The sequence below is a fragment of the Drosophila pseudoobscura genome, chromosome X (assembly GCF_009870125.1).
Source record: "Drosophila pseudoobscura strain MV-25-SWS-2005 chromosome X, UCI_Dpse_MV25, whole genome shotgun sequence".
NCBI classification, from domain to species: Eukaryota; Metazoa; Arthropoda; class Insecta; order Diptera; family Drosophilidae; genus Drosophila; species Drosophila pseudoobscura.
In genome coordinates, this window is record NC_046683.1 from 37069865 (window position 1) to 37088565 (window position 18701).

Below are 18701 nucleotides of genomic sequence, written 5' to 3' on the forward strand. Positions count from 1 at the left end.
CTGATCTCAATCGTGGGGCAGTCTGGCATGTGCACCCTGCTTTCGACGATTTCTTGATCTTAATTTTGTTATACCCAATACTCATTTTGAGTATATTATGAGTATATTTGGGTATATTAGATTTGTGGTGAAAATGGATGTGTTTAACGTCCAGAAGGAATCGTTTCCGACCCCATAAAGTATATATATTCTTGATTAGCATCAATAGCCTACAATGCTAAATTAGCCCCAATCTGGAAATACGGTGTCCAGGTTTACGGTATCGCCGCAAAGACCAACCTTGCGACAATCTGCACTTTCCAGAGCAAGCTGCTGCGCAGGATCTCCGAGAAATCGCTGCAAGGTATGCCTTAAGAATCAGCAATCACCCAAACGTGCTGGCGAGGCGACTTGCAAGCACCAGACACCGGCGTATGGACCCTGGGCCGCTGATTACTTGTAATCCTAGTCATTTTGCCGACCCATTATAAAAGTAGTTTTAATAATTACAGTAGATAATTTTTTCGTATATTGTTATTTGTGTTAATTGTTATTAATAATAATAAACGACAAAAAAAACGAGGTGGAACGTTGTGAGTTGCTGCGGACACCGCAACTCTACGGTTATACCCGATACTAAGTCAGTATAGCTCTCCTCCGGCAGACGCCACTAATATTTAACGACACGACAAAGAGTGCGTGCGAGAGAGACAGAAAATCAGTCTGTGCGTGACGTCGGGCGCTGCGTAGCCTCTGCAAATTGATTTGTTCCTGTTGGCTATAAAAATTATCTGATCTGATCAAGATTCAGCAATCTGATAGATATGGTTATTCTTTATGATTGCGCGTTTTTAATTTTCTCGTATCTTCAATATTGTTTTTGCCACAGATTTTCGTCCTTTGTGTGGGCGGAAGGGTATGGGGCAAAATTTTTAGATATACGTTTTATAGTGAGATCTAACAGAAGTGCGGATACCAAATTTGGTTACCCCTCCTTAATAGTCTCTGAGATTTGTGTGTATACGTTTTATAGTGAAATCTAACAGGAGTGCGGATACTAAATTTGGTTACTCTAGCTTTAATAGTCTCTGAGATTTGTGAATATCCCCAGATTTGCATCCTTTGCGGGGGCGGAAGGGGGTGTGGCGAAATTTTGAAACAAACTCGTCTCGGTCCGATATATTAGGAGTGTGGATACCAAATTTGGTTGCTCTAGCTTTTATAGTCTCTGAGATCTAGGCGCTAATGTTTTACTCTAGGCAAAGCCGCCTATGCTACGTGTGTGTTAAAGAGAGACAGGGCGAGAAAAAATGAAATTGTTTTCTTGATGCTGGCTATAATAATAATACGATCCAATTCAGATTCCTCAGTCTAAAAGATATCGTCATTCTCTACGATTCTGCGTTTTTGGTTTGTGGGGGCGGAAGTGGGCGGGGCAAAGTTTTGAAATATTTTTGGAGCAGTGACATATCACAGAAGTCTGGATCCAAAACATTGTTGCTCTAGCTCTTATAGTCTTTGAGCATTAGGCGCTGAAGGGGACGGACAGACGGACAGACAGACAGGGCTCAATCGACTCGGCTATTGATGCTGATCAAGAATATATATACTTTATAGGGTCGGAAACGATTCCTTCTGGACGTTACACACATCCACTTTTACCACAAATCTAATATACCCCAATACTCATTTTGAGTATCGGGTATAAAAATATGCCAAATCGCCTAGCCGATACCATAAATAATAATGGCTATCACACAAAATATTAAATTAAGTTATTTTTCTAGATTAAGTAGTTATTTTTTAGTTGTATAAGGTAATGCCGAATATTAATGTAACGCATATTTTGAGGCTTTTTTTGTTTAATTATATTTTCTATCTTCATTTAAAATAAAATCATTATTATATATACCTCTCTGAAAAGGTAAAACTTCAAGCTTTATTCCCTCATTAAAATTTTGCTGTAGTTTAATGCATTTTATTCGCGTTTGAAGATGAAAAAAAAAAATGCCGAATATTAAAGTTACCCACTGTACATGACTGTACAAACTCTTGAGCCTCCGCAGCCACGCGAGTTAATTGGGATTTGCAGGCACCACGTTGCTGAATTAGACGATGCACTAGGGCCTTCATGGCAAACAGCGGTTAACGGTATCACTCAATATGTAAATATTGAAGGACTGAATATATAAATATTATCGAAGGACCAAATTTTGCTATGGTTATGAATTAGTGGACTGTATAATCGTTTATATCTTGAGCTTATTTAGTTTTATTGATTATTTAATATTGTTGGTTATAGTACAATTACATATATTACAAGAACAGCGGGGGGTTCGAATCTGCGGCGGTACAAAGTATGCGTGCGGGCGGCTTCGTCTAGAAGTTTCTACTGCGGTACAAAGTAAGCGTGCGGGCGGATTCGTCTAGAAGTTTCTACTGACTCAACTCCGCGAAAAGAAGTCGAGCAAAAGGGAATTGGAAGATCACGCGTTACGACTCGACGCGACGGTCTCAATGCAAAACAACGGAACGCATCGCTGTGTGCGTGTGCAGCTGCGGGTCTGGCCATGCGTGTGAGAACATTACAGCTAAGTTCTGGACACGAGCAAACAACAACACAGCTATGCGCGTAAGAATAGTTACTTAGGCGGTGTACTACAATCATGAGCGTGTAAATAGGTCAATCGTAATATACATGAACATTGAATTAAACGAGGGAGAACGTTGTGAGTTGCTGCGGACACCGCAACTCTACAGTTATACCCGATACTAAGTCCGTATGGCTCTCCTCCGGCAGACGGCGCTAATATTGAACGACACGACAAAGAGTGCGTGCGAGAGAGACAGAAAATCAGTCTGAGCGTGATGTCGGGCGCTGCGTAGCCACTGCAAATTGATTTGTTCCTTTTGGCTATAAAAATGATCTGATCTGATCCAGATTCAGCAGTCTAATAGATATGGTCATTATCTATGATTCTGCGTTTTTAGTTTTCTCAAAGCTGCAATATTGTGCATGCAACAGATTTTCGTCCTTTGTGGGGGCGGATGGGGGTGGGGCGAAATTCTGAGATATACGTTTTACAGTGACATCTTAAAGGAGTGTGCGTACCAAATTTGATTACTCTAGCCTTAATAGTCTCTGAGATTTGTGGTTGCCTCAGATTTTCGTCCTTTGCGGGGGCGGAAGGGGGTGTGGCGAAATTTGGACATGAAACGGTCAAGGTCCGATATCACAGGAGTGTGGATACCAAATTTGGTTGCTCTGGCTTTTATAGGTTCTGAGATCCTTGAGCTCATATTTTGCAATTGGCAAAACCGACCATGAAACCTGTGTGTTAGAGTGAGACAGAGCGAGAAAGAGTGAAATTGTTTTCGTGATTCTGGCTGTAATAATTATACGATCTGGTTCAGATTTTGCACTCTGGAAGATATAGTCGTCCTCTACGATTCTGCGTTTTTGGTTTTCTCGTATCGTCGAAATTGTGGATGCCACAGATTTTTGCCCTTTTGTGGGGGCGAAAGTGGGCGGGGCAAAGTTTTGAAATATTTTCGGAGCAGTGACATATCACAGAAGTCTGGATCCAAAATATCGTTGCTATAGCTCTTATAGTCTTTGAGCATTAGGCGCTGAAGGGGACGGACAGACGGACAGACGGACGGACGGACAGACGGACAGGGCTCAATCGACTCGGCTATTGATGCTGATCAAGAATATATATACTTTATAGGGTCGGAAACGATTCCTTCTGGACGTTACACACATCCACTTTTACCACAAATCTAATATACCCCAATACTCATTTTGAGTATCGGGTATAAAAAAACCAAATCTCTCTAGTTATAGTAATAGAATTTTTGAAGCCCACCGAGACAGCTTGCTGTGGCACCTAGAAAAACAATTGGAACTCGGTTGCTTTGGCAATCTGTGGGGCCGCCGATTGACCGGCTTGCTCGGAAACCACTGATTGCCTGATTTACATCTGCAATGGTGAGTTTCTCACTGCCTTTGCTAAGAATGAATATACGTAATTTTAGAAAATTCTTAGAATAATAAAAGGCGCACCATGCTCAGGAATGCCCGGTACCGACTACTTAGTTGTCGCAGCCCAATAACTTAAAAACCAGCCAACTCAACGCGCTCGTTTCAGCGCTAGTTCTCCAAAAAATTGTCCTCTGTGGTTTCATTTGCTTTTTTCCCCTCCTCTGGTCCCGTCAGGCCTACTTGACTACGATTCATTAAAATCGCAAGTTGCTCGCTCACCTGCCACTCTCGCTTTGTAATCAAAAACTGTTTGCATATCGGCAACGAAAAAGGAAGTGGGCCTGTATATTTAATTTGCGCACTTCAGCCGAGCCTGGGTCTTTAACTAGCTCTTCTTTGTCTGGTCGACCGTGTCCCTCTTACATTATTTCCGTTCCTTCCAATTAAAGCTGTTTGTCAGTGTTTGCACTTTTCCGCTTTCCACTACTGCTTTCAGCTTTTGAGTTCAGTAGACTGCCGTCGTCACTATTTAGTGCTGTAAAATAAATTTTAGACATGTGTTGCCAGACATTTCTCATCGCAGTGTCTCATAGCAAAGACTATACAATATTGTAGTATCTTTGCTCATAGTTATTAACCCTTCCGGATGGATCATACCGGCGAAGTTGAGGCAAAGTTTAAAGCGATATTTTAAGGATGTCTATACTCTGTTCATACAGGTCACCATTTATTTCTAGGTTGGCCCTATGTTTTTCGCGGCGGAAATATATTTGTGAATACTTTTTGTTTTTATTCGTATATAATTTAATCTCTTTCTCAGTTTTCTTTTGCCTTCAAATGTGTGATGGCGTTCTAAGAGGCCAGCGAGCTACCAAGAATGTGCAATTATTTGTTGCATTTTTTGCAGTAATTATTTATTATTAATTCATTTTTATACACGGTACGCGAAGAGCATATCTCTACCGAGCTTTTGTGTGCTTATCGGTGAGGTCTGCGCATTGGCGAACATATATTTTTCATCACGATCAGACCAATCCTTCGGGTACCTTCCAAACACCTATGTCCTTTTTTTTTGGGATTTACCCGAAGGAGTGGTCTGATCGGGTCAAGATTTGGTTTGCATAATTTTTTTATACTCCCTTATGTTTTTACAAAGTTTGATTCAGATTGATTAGTTTTAAGGCATAGCATGAATATACTGGATGCTTTAAATAACAGACGGACATTAAAAGTACATTAAAAAGAAAGTCATTAAAAAACTAATGAGAAACGTTATTGAAGCTATCATTTTGAATGGAACGTTTTAAGGCAAAAATGTGTTGCTGCCACGAATCCCTATGATTAATACAGATGTGTCAATTGAATTCAAACGCAATAATGTCCCAATTAGATTGGCATTCGCTATGACGATCAATAAATCACAAGGACACACATAGTCTGTACGTGGCTTAGATTTGGAAACACCAGGCTTTTCTCACAGATAGCTACATACATATGTATGTATGTGTGGCATGTTCTCGCGTGGGAAAACCATCCAGTTTTATTGTGTTGGCTAAAGACGGACTAATCAAGAATATTGTATACTTCTAGCAGTAAGGAGTATTAAATGTTGTCTGTTATATCAATAAAAATCCCATTCTTAGCATAGGACGCCTTCCCCATGGCTACGCCCTTCTATGGCCTCAGATACGAAACGTTTAAAAAGTGTACTTGTTTTTTATTATTTTTATTTTTTTTGTTTCATACTAGAAAACCGCAAACTCGGAATAATACATAATGACCATATCTAGTAGATTGCCGATATTTGATCAGATTGTATCATTGTTATAGCCAGATTGAGCAAATTGAATTGCAGTGGCTACGAAACGCCTTCCATGCGCTTACTGCTTCTCTCTTACACACTTTAGCTTGTTCAGTGTACGCGATCTGGCGGAAGGGAGCGAGATAAAACAGCTGTGGTGTTGGTTGGTTGGGGATCCACCCCATCCGACGAGCCCTTGCCCTAACAACTATCACACCTGAACGTCTGGTGATTATCTTTATCTATTATATTTATCTAACAGCTTCATCTCACCTCGTCTCATCTTGAAATCGAGATCACATTGCCCGTCTCATGGTGAAGTCCGTTACAGTCCGTAACTATCTTCAACTTCTTACCTAAGACGTATGTACATACGTCACCAAAGCTGCAATGACCGCAAGAAGTTCTAGTTCATAAGAATGATACTTCACCCCGCAAGGCTTGGTTTTACGACTGATTTAGAATACTGGGTACCACAAATTCTCGCCGGAATCTCGCTGAAGCATGACAGCTTCGAATCCGAATTTTTAAGTATCAATATGAATCTTTGTTTCAAGCAAAATATCACAATTATTAAGAACTAGTCCACTAATCAACGCTCCTTTCAACTTATCGATTGCTGTTAAATGTTTTTCCCGAAATTCAAACTTCACCTCTAGGAGCATTAAGTCTGACAAAGTCCCTCCTTATAACGTGAATACCTTACACCTCACTACCTTCAATACCTTACAATTACTCCAATTTATACGCAAGCCATTTCTCTATGAATCTTCTCTATAATCTCGTTTCAATTTGTAACATGCAAATAGTTTAAGGAACAGTCGAAGTAGAAAAACTGATTAAAATTTAGTTACTAATGAATCCATATGTTCAGGCACACTCAATATAACAATAATTTTCCATTTCGCGCGACCTCAATTACGTTGTTGGTTATGAAGGCATATGCAGGCTAGTATTTCTACCTTTACCTATCTTTTTGACTATGTTTTGCACACAAGAATTAGATGTATGGAGTTAATTTTAGAACTTGCATGTACCAATCCGCGAGGGGGAGAATCTTTTTGACAACAGCTCGCCAGCCAAGGAAGTAAAAAAGACTAAGGAAAAACGAGGTGGAACGTTGTGAGCTGCTGCGAATACCGCAACTCTACATTTATACCCGATACTTAGTCAGTATGGCTCTCCTCCGGCAGACGCCGCTAATATTAAACGACACGACAAAGAGTGCGTCCGAGAGAGACAGAAAATCAGTCTGAACGTGACGTCGGGCGCTGCGTAGCCACTGCAAATTGATTTGTTCCTTTTGGCTATACAAATTATCTGATCTGATCAAGATTCAGCAATCTGATAGATATGGTTATTCTTTATGATTGCGCGTTTTTAATTTTCTCGTATCTTCAATATTGTTTTTGCCACAGATTTTCGTCCTTTGTGTGGGCGGAAGGGGGTTGGGCGAAGTTTTGAAATACACTTGTGCAGGTTCGAGTTTGGTTGCTCTAACTTTAATAAACTCTGAAATCTGTGGATGGCACAGATTTTTATATTTTCAAGGGGAGGAAAGAGAAGAGAGAAGAGGAGGGGCAAAATTTTGAAAAACACTTGTAACAGTGACATACCACAGAAGTCTGGATACAAAATTTCGTTGATCTAGCTTTTATAGTCTCTGTGCACTAGGCGCTCATAGCGACGGACAGATGGACAGACGGACAGACAGACACTGCGACTCGTCTATTGATGCTGATCAAGAATATACAGTCAAGGAAAAAAGTCAACATACAGCACCAATTTTGCGATATTTCGGGTTTTCCCAATGAAAATAGGAAAAGTTGGAACAAAAACATAACAAATTCATGGGAATGAATTATAATTATAATTATAATATAATGCTTTTGTATTATAGCTTCAAAGACATCTTAATATTAATACTTATTTTATTTTTAGTATTTGGTTAGTCCACCATTAGCATCTATTACAGCCTGCAGTCGTCGGGGCATCGATGCCACCAAATTTTCGGTTGTTGCGGGCGGAACTTCGGCCCAAGCTCGAATATGGGCGGTTTTGAGACTTTCCTGTCTGCTGATGTCATACTTCCGTACCAATCTTTCTAAAATGTCCCAAAGATGTTCGATTGGGTTAAGATCTGGGAGATTGGATTGGTGAATGAAGCTGTCTTGGGGCATAATACAGCAACCAATCCCTAAAAACATGTGCGGTGTGATTTGGATCATTGCCCTGCTGGAAGATCTAACTGCTCACCAGGCTCAATGTATCCACCGATGGTTTACAATTATCTTCCAATATATTCTTATACTGGAAGCGATCCATATTCCCTTCCACAAACACCAAGTTACCGACTCCAGACGCCGCCATAGCGCCCCAAACCATTACACTACCGCCTCCATGCTTGACAGTTGGTATCAAGTTAATAGGGTCACGAGCGGTGTTTACCCTTCTCCGAACTTTGGAACGGCCATCAGCTCTTGAAACCATCCTTGTGCAAAAAAATGGCAATTGTTTTTGGGTGCACAATGACTTCTGAACACTTTTCGAAGTGTTCCTTGAGGATGCTTCTCGTCGCGACTCGATAGCTTACTATTTGGCCTTCCTGATCTCTTGTATGTATGTATGTATATGTATATGTATATGTATATGTATATGTATATGTATATGTATATGTATATGTATATGTATATGTATATGTATATGTATATGTATATGTATATGTATATGTATATGTATATGTATATGTATATGTATATGTATATGTATATGTATATGTATATATGTATATATATATATATAAATATATGTATACTTTATAGGGCCGGAAACGCTTCCTTCTGGACGTTACCCACATCACTTTCACCATATCTATCAGATTGCTGAATCTGGATCAGATCGACTCATTTTTATAACCAAAAGGAACAAATCTATTTGCAGTGGCTACGCAGCGCCCGACGACACGTTCAGACTGATTTTCTGTCTCTCTCGCACGCACTCTTTGTCGTGTCGCTTAATATTAGCGGGGTCTGCCGGAGGAGAGCCATACTGACTAAGTATCGGGTATAAGTGTAGAGTTGCGGTCTTCGCGGCGCACAACGTTCCCCCTCGTTTATCAATATATATCTTCAAGTTTATGCAACCCAAAACAATTTCAAACATTAATCAGTTTTTTGTCGCTGTAAAGCCAAATCTGTTAAGTCTGAAAAAGAGTAGGAAAATTGCAGATTCGAAAACTTATGTTAATTTGCAATGCTTACAGCGATCGAAAATCGATCAATAATATCGATAACAAATTATCGAAAGCCTATATAGTGTGTTGGTAATCGATTCCAACAAAAAAATTACAAGTTTTTTTCAAATTTGATATTAAGAATCATGTTTCGGCTCAGCTATAAAACTACATGGAAACCGTTCTGAATCTATAATTTTTTTCTTTAAACTTACCACATCGATAATCTGCATAAGCGTTAGTCCGAAACTCAACTGCAATGGATCTGATTCATTTACCACGGGCCGTTCCAAGCTGTTGTAGTTGTCCAGTAGTGCATGCAGTAAGCGCTTCTCGTGCGGGCCAGCAAAGCAAGCTATGTAAAAATTAATATAAAACGAATAAAATTGCAGAATAAAACATGTCGGTACATTTTCAGTCGCGGCACACGTGACACTACTGATATTCGGTATTCAGTCAGTATATGTATACATATGTAATCTTATGATTAAAGAAATTTCTACGTACATTTTTTTACGTAAACGCCATGTTGAGAATTAGCATTGAATAACGAAATGAATTTCAATAAATGTCCTCACTCTGATCGACCCTCATCAAGACTGTCTATCTCTAATTATAAGTAGCAAAATCAGTACTTGTATTAATTTCTTTATTCTAAAACTATTAAAAATTTCACAAATTATCCTAATTGCAATGATAACACTGTGCAGCACCACATTTGTGATCCAAACCGACATTTTCTAATCGATTTGGGGCTTTAAAAATGTTTGGTGATACATTTTTTTTCTAGCGTTATTTTGTAAGCAAAAATAATTTAATGAGTTTTCAAATTCTTGAGCAGCCCACTGCCCCACTGCCTTGACCATGTTTTATTGCTTATATTTGTTGCTTTGATATGCTGAAATCAGTCAATATAGACTTTATTTCAGTGCAGTGGCTTTGGGATGTGAGCTAGTGTTTTCCGCTTTATCAGAACCAAATTTTGTACACATATTGCACCGTGATCGATGAATTGGACATTAACACCAAGAATTTAGCGACTGAATACTCCCGAAAGCTTATTTTTCTTTTCAGGCACTTCGGTTTCTTTATTTTCGGCCAGTTTGTTCTATTCGCCGTTGAGCCTCACTTCTAAGTGCCACTTTAGATTGCACACACAGTTTCCCCTCAAGCGCCAGTTAGTCTTTTCAGTCCCCTCTCAGGTACCATTATGAGTAACTATGACTATAAGTAACTAGCTTTCCTTATCTTTTATGATGCGTAACAGCAGGTGCTGTTATAACGTAGTTTCAATTAATAAAAATATGTAAATTTTATATTTTAAGCGATGGTATATATAATTAAATATAATATAAAAGTATTTTGAACGACGGGGAAGGCAGCTACGGCCGCGACTCTACTTTAAATACCCGATACACAGTCAGTATGGTTCCCGTCCCAGAAGGCGCACAAAATTACCACGAAGAGTGTGTGACAGACGGACAGAATGGGCGGACGGACTGATGGACAGAAAAAACATGGCTCAATCAACAGTGCTATTGATGCAGATCACCAAGCCATGGTGCCTATAATAATAATTACATTTTTAAATGTGCTGTAATCCTTAAATCTAGTAATTCTGAAAAGAGAAAACGGATCTCTTAAAGAGACTGGTTTCTGCATAATCACGATCAACTTACTAAACTTTCCGGAGTACACAATGATTGGATATCAAAGAGTCCAAGTCAATAATGATTTACCACTTCCAATGAAAGGCCACAATTGTTTCCAGTTTGGGCACCTCCAGAAGTTTTGTAGAAACAAAAAACTTTGATTTAACTGCGGAGAGGATTTCCACATTGATAACACTACTAATACCCCACTCATTCTCTTCAGTCATCAAAACCAGTCATTAAATGTGGTTAATATATAGCGAACAATTTTAAGAACAATATTTATATATTGATTTGATCATATTAATATTTGTAATTTAACGATTCTTTAATGTGTTTTTTTTTTACATTTTTAGGCTCTCGTTTTTTCTTTAGCCAAGCACCTTGTGATAAAAAACATTTGTATACCCGATACTCAAAATTAGTATAGGGGTATATTAGCTTTGTGGAGAAAAAGCAAGTGTGTAACGTCCAGAAGGAAGCGTTTCCGAATCCAAAAAGTATATATATTCTTGATCAGCATCAATAGCCGATTCGATTGAGCCCTGTCTGTCCGTCAAACCGTCCCTATCAGCGCCTAGTGCTCAAAGACTATAAGAGCTAGAACAACGACATTTCATATCCAGACATCTGTGATATGTCACTGTTACAAGAATATTTCATAACTTCGCCCCGACCACTTCCTCCCCCACAAAGAGCGAAAATCTGAGGCATCCACAATTTCAAAGATACGAGAAAACGCAGAATCGTAGAGGATGACATATCTTCTAGAGTGCAGAATCTGATTTGGATCGTATAATTATTATAGCCAGAATCAAGAAAACAATTTCATTCTTTCTCGCTCTGTCTCTCTCTAACACACAGGTTTCATGGTCGGTTTTGTCAATTGTAAAATATGAGTTCAACGATCTCAGAACCTATATTTTTAAAACTACAAGTTTAACATATAATACAATTTTTCCGAGCTAGATGTGTCAAATCGCCCATTTTGGATAATAGGCATTATAAATCTGGTAAACACCATTGTATGTTTTTGGACATTGCCACTGTTCGAGTTTTTCTTTTTTGTGTGTCCCTCTTGTGCTGTCCCAAAGTCTTATTTTCTGTGCAAACAAGTTTCATTTAAGCTTTTTGCGCTTTTATGGGCAAACAGAAGAAGGGGGCAGCGAGAGTAGCGTTTTCGCTGAATGTCAGGGCGTTACATTTTTGAGGCTACCTAACCAAACCCATTTCAATACTCAATTCATTTCCTCCTAAGGTTTAACACGCAGAAATTTCTACTAAATCTTGGTTTATGTAATGTCATATCCCAATGCTTTTAACGATGTGGTGCCATCACTCGCCAGCACAATGGGATTTCTATTCTGATTCGATTATTGGAACTAGTTTTCAGGACAATAAGGTAGTCAGATCGTGTTTTGGAAGTTTAAGCATTATAGTATTGTAATTTATACATAATATTATATTATGATTGTAGAATTAGTTAATATCCGTACCGTTACCCACCAGAGAATGTAAGTGAAATTTCCAAACCCGCATTTTTGATGCTACTGGCCAATAAAATGCAAGCTTAACAGGCCACATACGCTCAAATTGGCAAAGAAAAATCAGGTCTGATGGTTCGTCGGAGACTACAATATACATACCTAACTGGACGTATAGTCCAAAAAGTTCCCTTATTCCGAGTAGAAATTTAAAGATGAGGCAAAAAGTCGTTGAAAATCATTTGGCATGGTCTGGGTCAGATTGGTCTTAAAAATGGAATAATATATTATTGAGAGACGAAAAAAAAAATAAATCTTATTGATAATGACTCCAGAAGATGTATACAACGACCCAAAGGCAAAGAATTCGACTTCCGGTACACAAAGAAAATTTATAAGAACGGAGGTCGATGTATAGGTATCTGACACAATTCGGGTATAAATACATATTGACAGATATTATGCAACCTTATGATGAGGAGAACCCTTGAGATGGTTCTTTCTACAGGAAAATTACCCAAAGCACACCTTCGCTTTGTAGAATTGATGTACTTATTATTTTACCCAACCCTTGTTTATGTTTTTAAGGTTTAATCAAGCATAAAAGATATATTTGAAATGAAAAATGCTTATGATAAATATTTGTATAGTCTACAGTAGGTTAGAAAACTAAAAGCAAATTTGATTTTCAATTATGTTTATTAGAAAAGTTTTATAAGGCGTGAAAGAAATCTCATAAGCGTGCACTTATTAATTTGGCCAGTAGTGTACGTAATTTCAAGAGTTATCAGTTTTTTTTTTTTAAATATTTGTAATTAAAAGTTTTGAGCAGTTATCGTTGTTACCGTCTTAAAGAATCGATTCGTATATTTTAAAATAGTAACCATTTAATTTGAATTAAGAAAGAATTACTTGAATGACCCCCGCGTTAAAGACCTTGTTACACTTATGGTTTTACTCTCTCTCACCATCATTGTCATAAACTCATCACAATAGAGTCTCTCTTATGCTCAGTGCTCATACGCTAAGAACCCTAATAAATATTGCCTAATGCTCAAACGCACCTATCCCCTTTTCTTTTGCACAGCTATCTTTTGCATCGTTTTTTATTCCTTTGCTGTTAATTATCATACCCCCATCCTGTAATAAATATTAACTCGGTAAACGCTCCTTGTTCAAAGATTGGGGCGTTTAACAACAACAGCGACAACCGTTGCCCACTTTTTAGCCATTGCAGGTTACGGGAAAAATTTTCGAAGTTCATAAAAATCTCATAAGCCGGTATGATAATCCCACTCTCATATTTCTAGAAGGTATTGAGGCATTGTTTGCACTAAAACCTGTTGAATCGTCGCCTTTGTCGTCTTGACGTACAACATCTCACAACTCACTTAAAAATCTGCCTTTAGTCAGCCCTACTATCCAGGATGAATTGTACATGCAATTGCTGAGGTTCAGCATGCATATGTTCGGCATCACGGCTGACGTTACAAAAATGTACAGGAAGGTATTTGTGGGTGAAAAGAAAGAAAATTCCAGTACATTTTTTGGCGAGCATATCCAAATACGGATCTTCAAACCTACCAACTCAATACCGTGACATATGGGACTGCGTCTGCCCCATTTGTCGCAACTCGTAGTTTGCATTGCTTGGCTGAGGATTAAAAGGATGAATGGCCCTTAGGAGCTGCTGCTGTAAAAACTCCCTTTTATGTTGATAACATTTTTTTAAGGTTGATGAAATCAAAATTCTCTAGCTTAAAGTTTCTTACGCCTTTTTTAGAAGTCGTGAACGGATTTGAACTTATCAAAGTTGGTGGACGATTCGAATACTCAGACCTACCAGATGGTCAAAAACATCCGTTGCTGCAGCCCAGTCAGTCCAAATTTGTATGGAACTATATTCGGCATTTGCATCTTCGGAGCTATCACGCTGGACCTAAAGCCTTAGACGCTCTCATTCGTTCGGAGTATTGGATCGTTAACGATAATGTTATCGTTAATTTCCATTTTATTCCCCCCAGGGAACCTAATTTCGGAGGCCTTTGGGAAGCGGCAGTCAAGAGTGCAAATGGGCTGTTGAATCGTACTCTGGCCAACACCAACGAACTGGACAGTACGTTGGTCATCATCCATGAGAACAACCTGCCACTGCTACGCTGGAAACTAAGCCGAGTGCAGTCTACTGTGCTTGGGAAGGATGGGCTTGTACGAGTGGTGCACCTCCGCACTGCAAATGGACCATTTTGCAGGCCAATACACAGGTGGGAAATTCTCCCGGTGGCTTGAAAGCAGTCCTTTCAACGGGGCCGGGATGTTCAGTCAAGCTCTCTTAAGGAATAAATTACTCGAATGACACTCGTAATATAGATATATAGATAGCCTACGCTCACTTTTTGTACTTACTCATCCATCGACTTTTCAGGCACGGCTAACTCACATATCGAATTTAATTTGTTTGCTAAAAAATAACACACCCCCATCACAGCAGTGAGTCGGTCGGGCTTCCTGTCGCCAGAATTTTTGTAGAGAAATTGGTTAGGGCGTGATTTTTCCAAAAGCTTGTGCTTCGCATTATAGTCTCCAACGATAAATTGTATACCCAGTTGGGCCAGCCATATGTCGAAATCAGTGCTTGACCAGAGAATCGATGGAGGCAAAAAGGCTGCAGCAATGAGGATCTCCCCGCGCATGTTGAAACCATGACCGCCGCAAGCTGAATCGACCCCAACTGCATAGCGTGTAGGTGGTAGTCGGAAATATCCTTCCGAATGAGTACAGCTGCTCCTCCTCTGGCCCGTCAATGTTATGACGCTATAAAAATAGAGCCACCTCATTAGTGTTATGAGCCAGGCTCCGGCGTTCCAGAATCCGATCCTTAGGTCCGAGAGCTTTATGGTCTGAGTTATGTACCTGAGTTACGCAGATGGTCGAGGGAGGTGTGTCCAGCCTGACTCCATCAGCGCAGATGGAAGGGCTCCTAGTGGACGTCATTGATTAAACTTTAATCCCTTTTATATGTCTCTGAACACATCGCCCAACAAAAATGAAAGAAATCAACACCCAAAGCAAGCCACATTTTGTACACAGAAAAGAACGCAATAAAATTCAGACGTATCTTTGCGACTGTTATGACTCTGTTATCAAACACCTATGGCAGTGGTTATTTAGCTCTCGGGCATTTATTTGAATTATTGCATTGAATTAAATTTAGATGCCGTTAAACTATTAACAAAATTGCCTTGATTGTTAGGGCACTGTGATGACTGCTTGGTTGCGAATGACTCGAATGACCCGACTTATCGGGATCTCAAGTCTGATTTTCACACTGCCCTTCCGGTCGATTCGAGTAATCGGGTGCAACCGATTGTTACTAGGAAGGATACCAATAAGTCCATACCGGCCACCGACTTATTGTCTCCACGGTTAGTGACCTCGACTGAGCACATTAACTCAGGGATCAGTTGCTGCTCCCCCTTGTGATTTGTAGGGCTTTAATAAAAACGAGGGGGAACGTTGTGAGTTGCTGCGGACACCGCAACTCTACAGTTATACCCGATACTAAGTCAGTATGGCTCCCCTCCGGCAGACGCCGCTAATATTAAGCGACACGACAAAGAGTGCGTGCGAGAGAGACAGAAAATCAGTCTGAGCGTCACGTCGGGCGCGTAGCGTAGCCACTGGAAATTGTTTTTTTTTCTTTTCGGCTATAAAAATTATCCGATCTGATCCAAATTCAGCAACTGGATAGCGAAATTTTGACACAAAATGGTCAAGGTCCGATATCACAGTTTTTCAGTTTTTCTCGCCCTGTCTCTCTCTAACGCACACGTATCATAGGCGGCTTTGCTTAGCGTAAAACATTAGCGCCTAGATCTCAGGGACTGTAAGAGCTAGAGCAACCAAATTTTAGATCCACTCTCCTGTGATATCGGACCTTGACGAGTTTGTTTCGAATTTCACCACACCCCCTTCCGCCCCCGCAAAGGAGAAAATCTGGGGTATCCACAAATCTCAGAGACTATTAGAACTGACTGTAGAGCTCTCACTGTTTCAAAACTATTTGTAATTTTTCACTGCAGAGCTCACTGTTACAATTGTATTTCTGTTTGCTCACTGTAGAGAGCTCACTGCTACAAGTGTGTTTCAAAATTTCACCCCACCCCCTTCCGACAACACAAAAGACGAAAATCTGTGGCAACCACAATTTTGAAGATAGGAGAAAACTAAAAGCGCACAATCATAGGGAATGGCCATATCTACCAGATTGCCGAATCTTGCCGAATCCGAATCAGATCGGATCATATTTATAACCAAAGGAAACAAATCAATTTGCAGTGGCTACGCAGCGCCCGACGTCACGCTAAGACTGATTTTCTGTCTCTCTCGCACGCACTCTTTGTCGTGTCGCTTAATATTAGCGGCGTCTGCCGGAGGAGAGCCATACTGACTATGTATCGGGTATAAATTTGCGGTGCGGTCTCCGCAGCAACTCACAACGAAATATACGAAATATAGCGATAAATCTACTGAAGAAGAGCAACAGCACTGATTTCTGCTTGCATCCCAGCGCTTGCATTGGGCCAATGGACATTTTTTGTGAATATTGTGGCGCAACTAAGTTTTCCGGAGAAACTGTCGGATTGTGCTGCCTTAGTGGAAAAATTAAATCGCCATTATTGGCTCCACCACCTCTGCAATTTTATCCATTGGTTTGTGGCGAAACGCCCGAATCAAGTCATTTTCTTTCAAACACTCAAAAATACATTGGTTGTTTCCAAAAATGAAAAAAACATTATCAAAGAACAGGGACTTAATCTGACTTTCAAGATACAAGGACAGATTCACCATCGAATTGGACCTGCAAAAAATATCTGAAACACATCGTCCAAATGACACGTTCCAGTACCCGCTCATGTTTTGGCAAGGTGAAAATGGATATTATTTTTATATCAAATGGTAAATCCATTGAATGGTGACGAAACTACAAAGAAAGTTAGCTTAATGAATCCATGAAGGAAGCATCAATAGCCGAGTCGATAGAGCCGTGTCTGACTGTCCGTCCGTCCGTCCGTCTGTACGTCCCTATGATCGCCTAGTGCTCAGAGACTATAAGAGCTAGAGCAACGACATTTTGTATCCAGACTTCTGTGATATGTCACTGTAACTAGTATTTAATCCAAAACTTTGGTATCCACACTTTTAGATCTCACTGTTACAAGTGTATTTCCAAATTTCGCCCCACACCGCTCCGCCCCCACAAAAGACAAAAATCAGTGGGATCCACAATTTTGAAGATATAGAGAATGTCCATATTTACCAGAGTGCCGAATCTGGATCAGATCGGAATATTATTATAGCCAAAAATAACAAATCAATTTGCAGGAACTACGCAGCGCCCGAAGACCCGTTTTGACTGATTTGACTGACCCTCTCGCATGCACTCTTTGTCTGCCGGAGGAATGCCATACTGACTAAGTATCGGGTATAAATGTAGCGTTGCTGCCGCACAACGTTCCCCGCGTTGTTTCTTTTATCTATGTGATTTTTTGTGCTATTATCTCTGGTTGTGACACTGTTTGCGCTGACTTTGGCCAAATTGGTGGACCTGTAGTCGGCCTGATTAAGTTTCACCGCGGTCTCAACTGGAATTTTTGGGACTGCATGGCTATTGAGAATAACATGAGGGTTTTTAAACAACTCAGGATTCAAAAAGGTCTAGAATAAAATTCTCGCGATGGAGTCTCATTTCAAAAATCTTAAGAAGGGTAACAGCTATTTGCCAAACAGTAATACGGTCGTGTCTCTTCCAGTCCCGGGATCACCTGCACCCCTAGTTCGATCACCGTCATTAATTAATTTTGATGCAGTGGATCTTGGATATAATGGTACCATTGCACCGACCGCGACTGCGGCCTCACCTTAAGTCTCTCCTGTATCTGACTTCCACTGTTTCGGTGACCCCTCCATCTGTTCTTCCTGCGGTTGGCCATCTAAAATCTGTTTGCGTTTCTCGACTAATGCTATCGGCTACGGAGATCATAGTCCGAGACTTTATACTGTCAAAACAACATACATAGATAGTTTTCGAGGGTCTTGTAGTTACTAAATTTAGCTTCAAGGGAACATCTCCCCTTTCAAAATTCTCGTGCCGGATAAACATGTCCATAGTTCGCTTTACCCGTCTTTCCAGCTGAACATCGAGTTGGAATTCTTGCAACTTCATCTCCGTCCGGTACACCTTCCGTAGCAAAAAAAAGTAGTTTCTCCCAGTACGGTAAAGATTTCCTATCGCAATGTTCGTGGTTTGGGCAACAAGCTCAGCAAATTACAAACTGATAGTTTAGATAGATGCAACTTTTGAGGATCGGATCGTCCATCACGTGGGGGCGGTGTCCTGATTGATTTCCGTTCTGACATACATAGCTTCCCAACTCTTCTCTGTCGAAGCGCGTAACACTATTGAAATAATAGTAGTTAAACTTCGACTCTACTCGATAAATCTATATATATATCGTGCTCTTACATCCTCTGTTTTTTCAACTTACTTGCAGCTCACACAGCCCAT

The 18701-nt window shown here is 40.0% G+C and overlaps 1 protein-coding gene across 8 annotated transcripts in view; it reads right to left on the reverse strand.

Moving 5' to 3' along the window:
• Positions 1 to 18701, reverse strand: part of nAChRalpha7 (nicotinic Acetylcholine Receptor alpha7) — a 208126-nt gene that overhangs the window by 153072 nt on the left and 36353 nt on the right. For all 8 annotated transcript variants that reach the window (XR_004470758.1, XM_033385453.1, XM_033385454.1 and 5 more), the window contains one exon: positions 9213 to 9352. Coding sequence is in view for 7 of the 8 variants with exons in the window: in XM_033385453.1 (XP_033241344.1) it covers positions 9213 to 9352 (140 nt within the window). In the remaining variant the exon portion in view is untranslated. The remainder of the gene's footprint in view (positions 1 to 9212; positions 9353 to 18701) is intronic.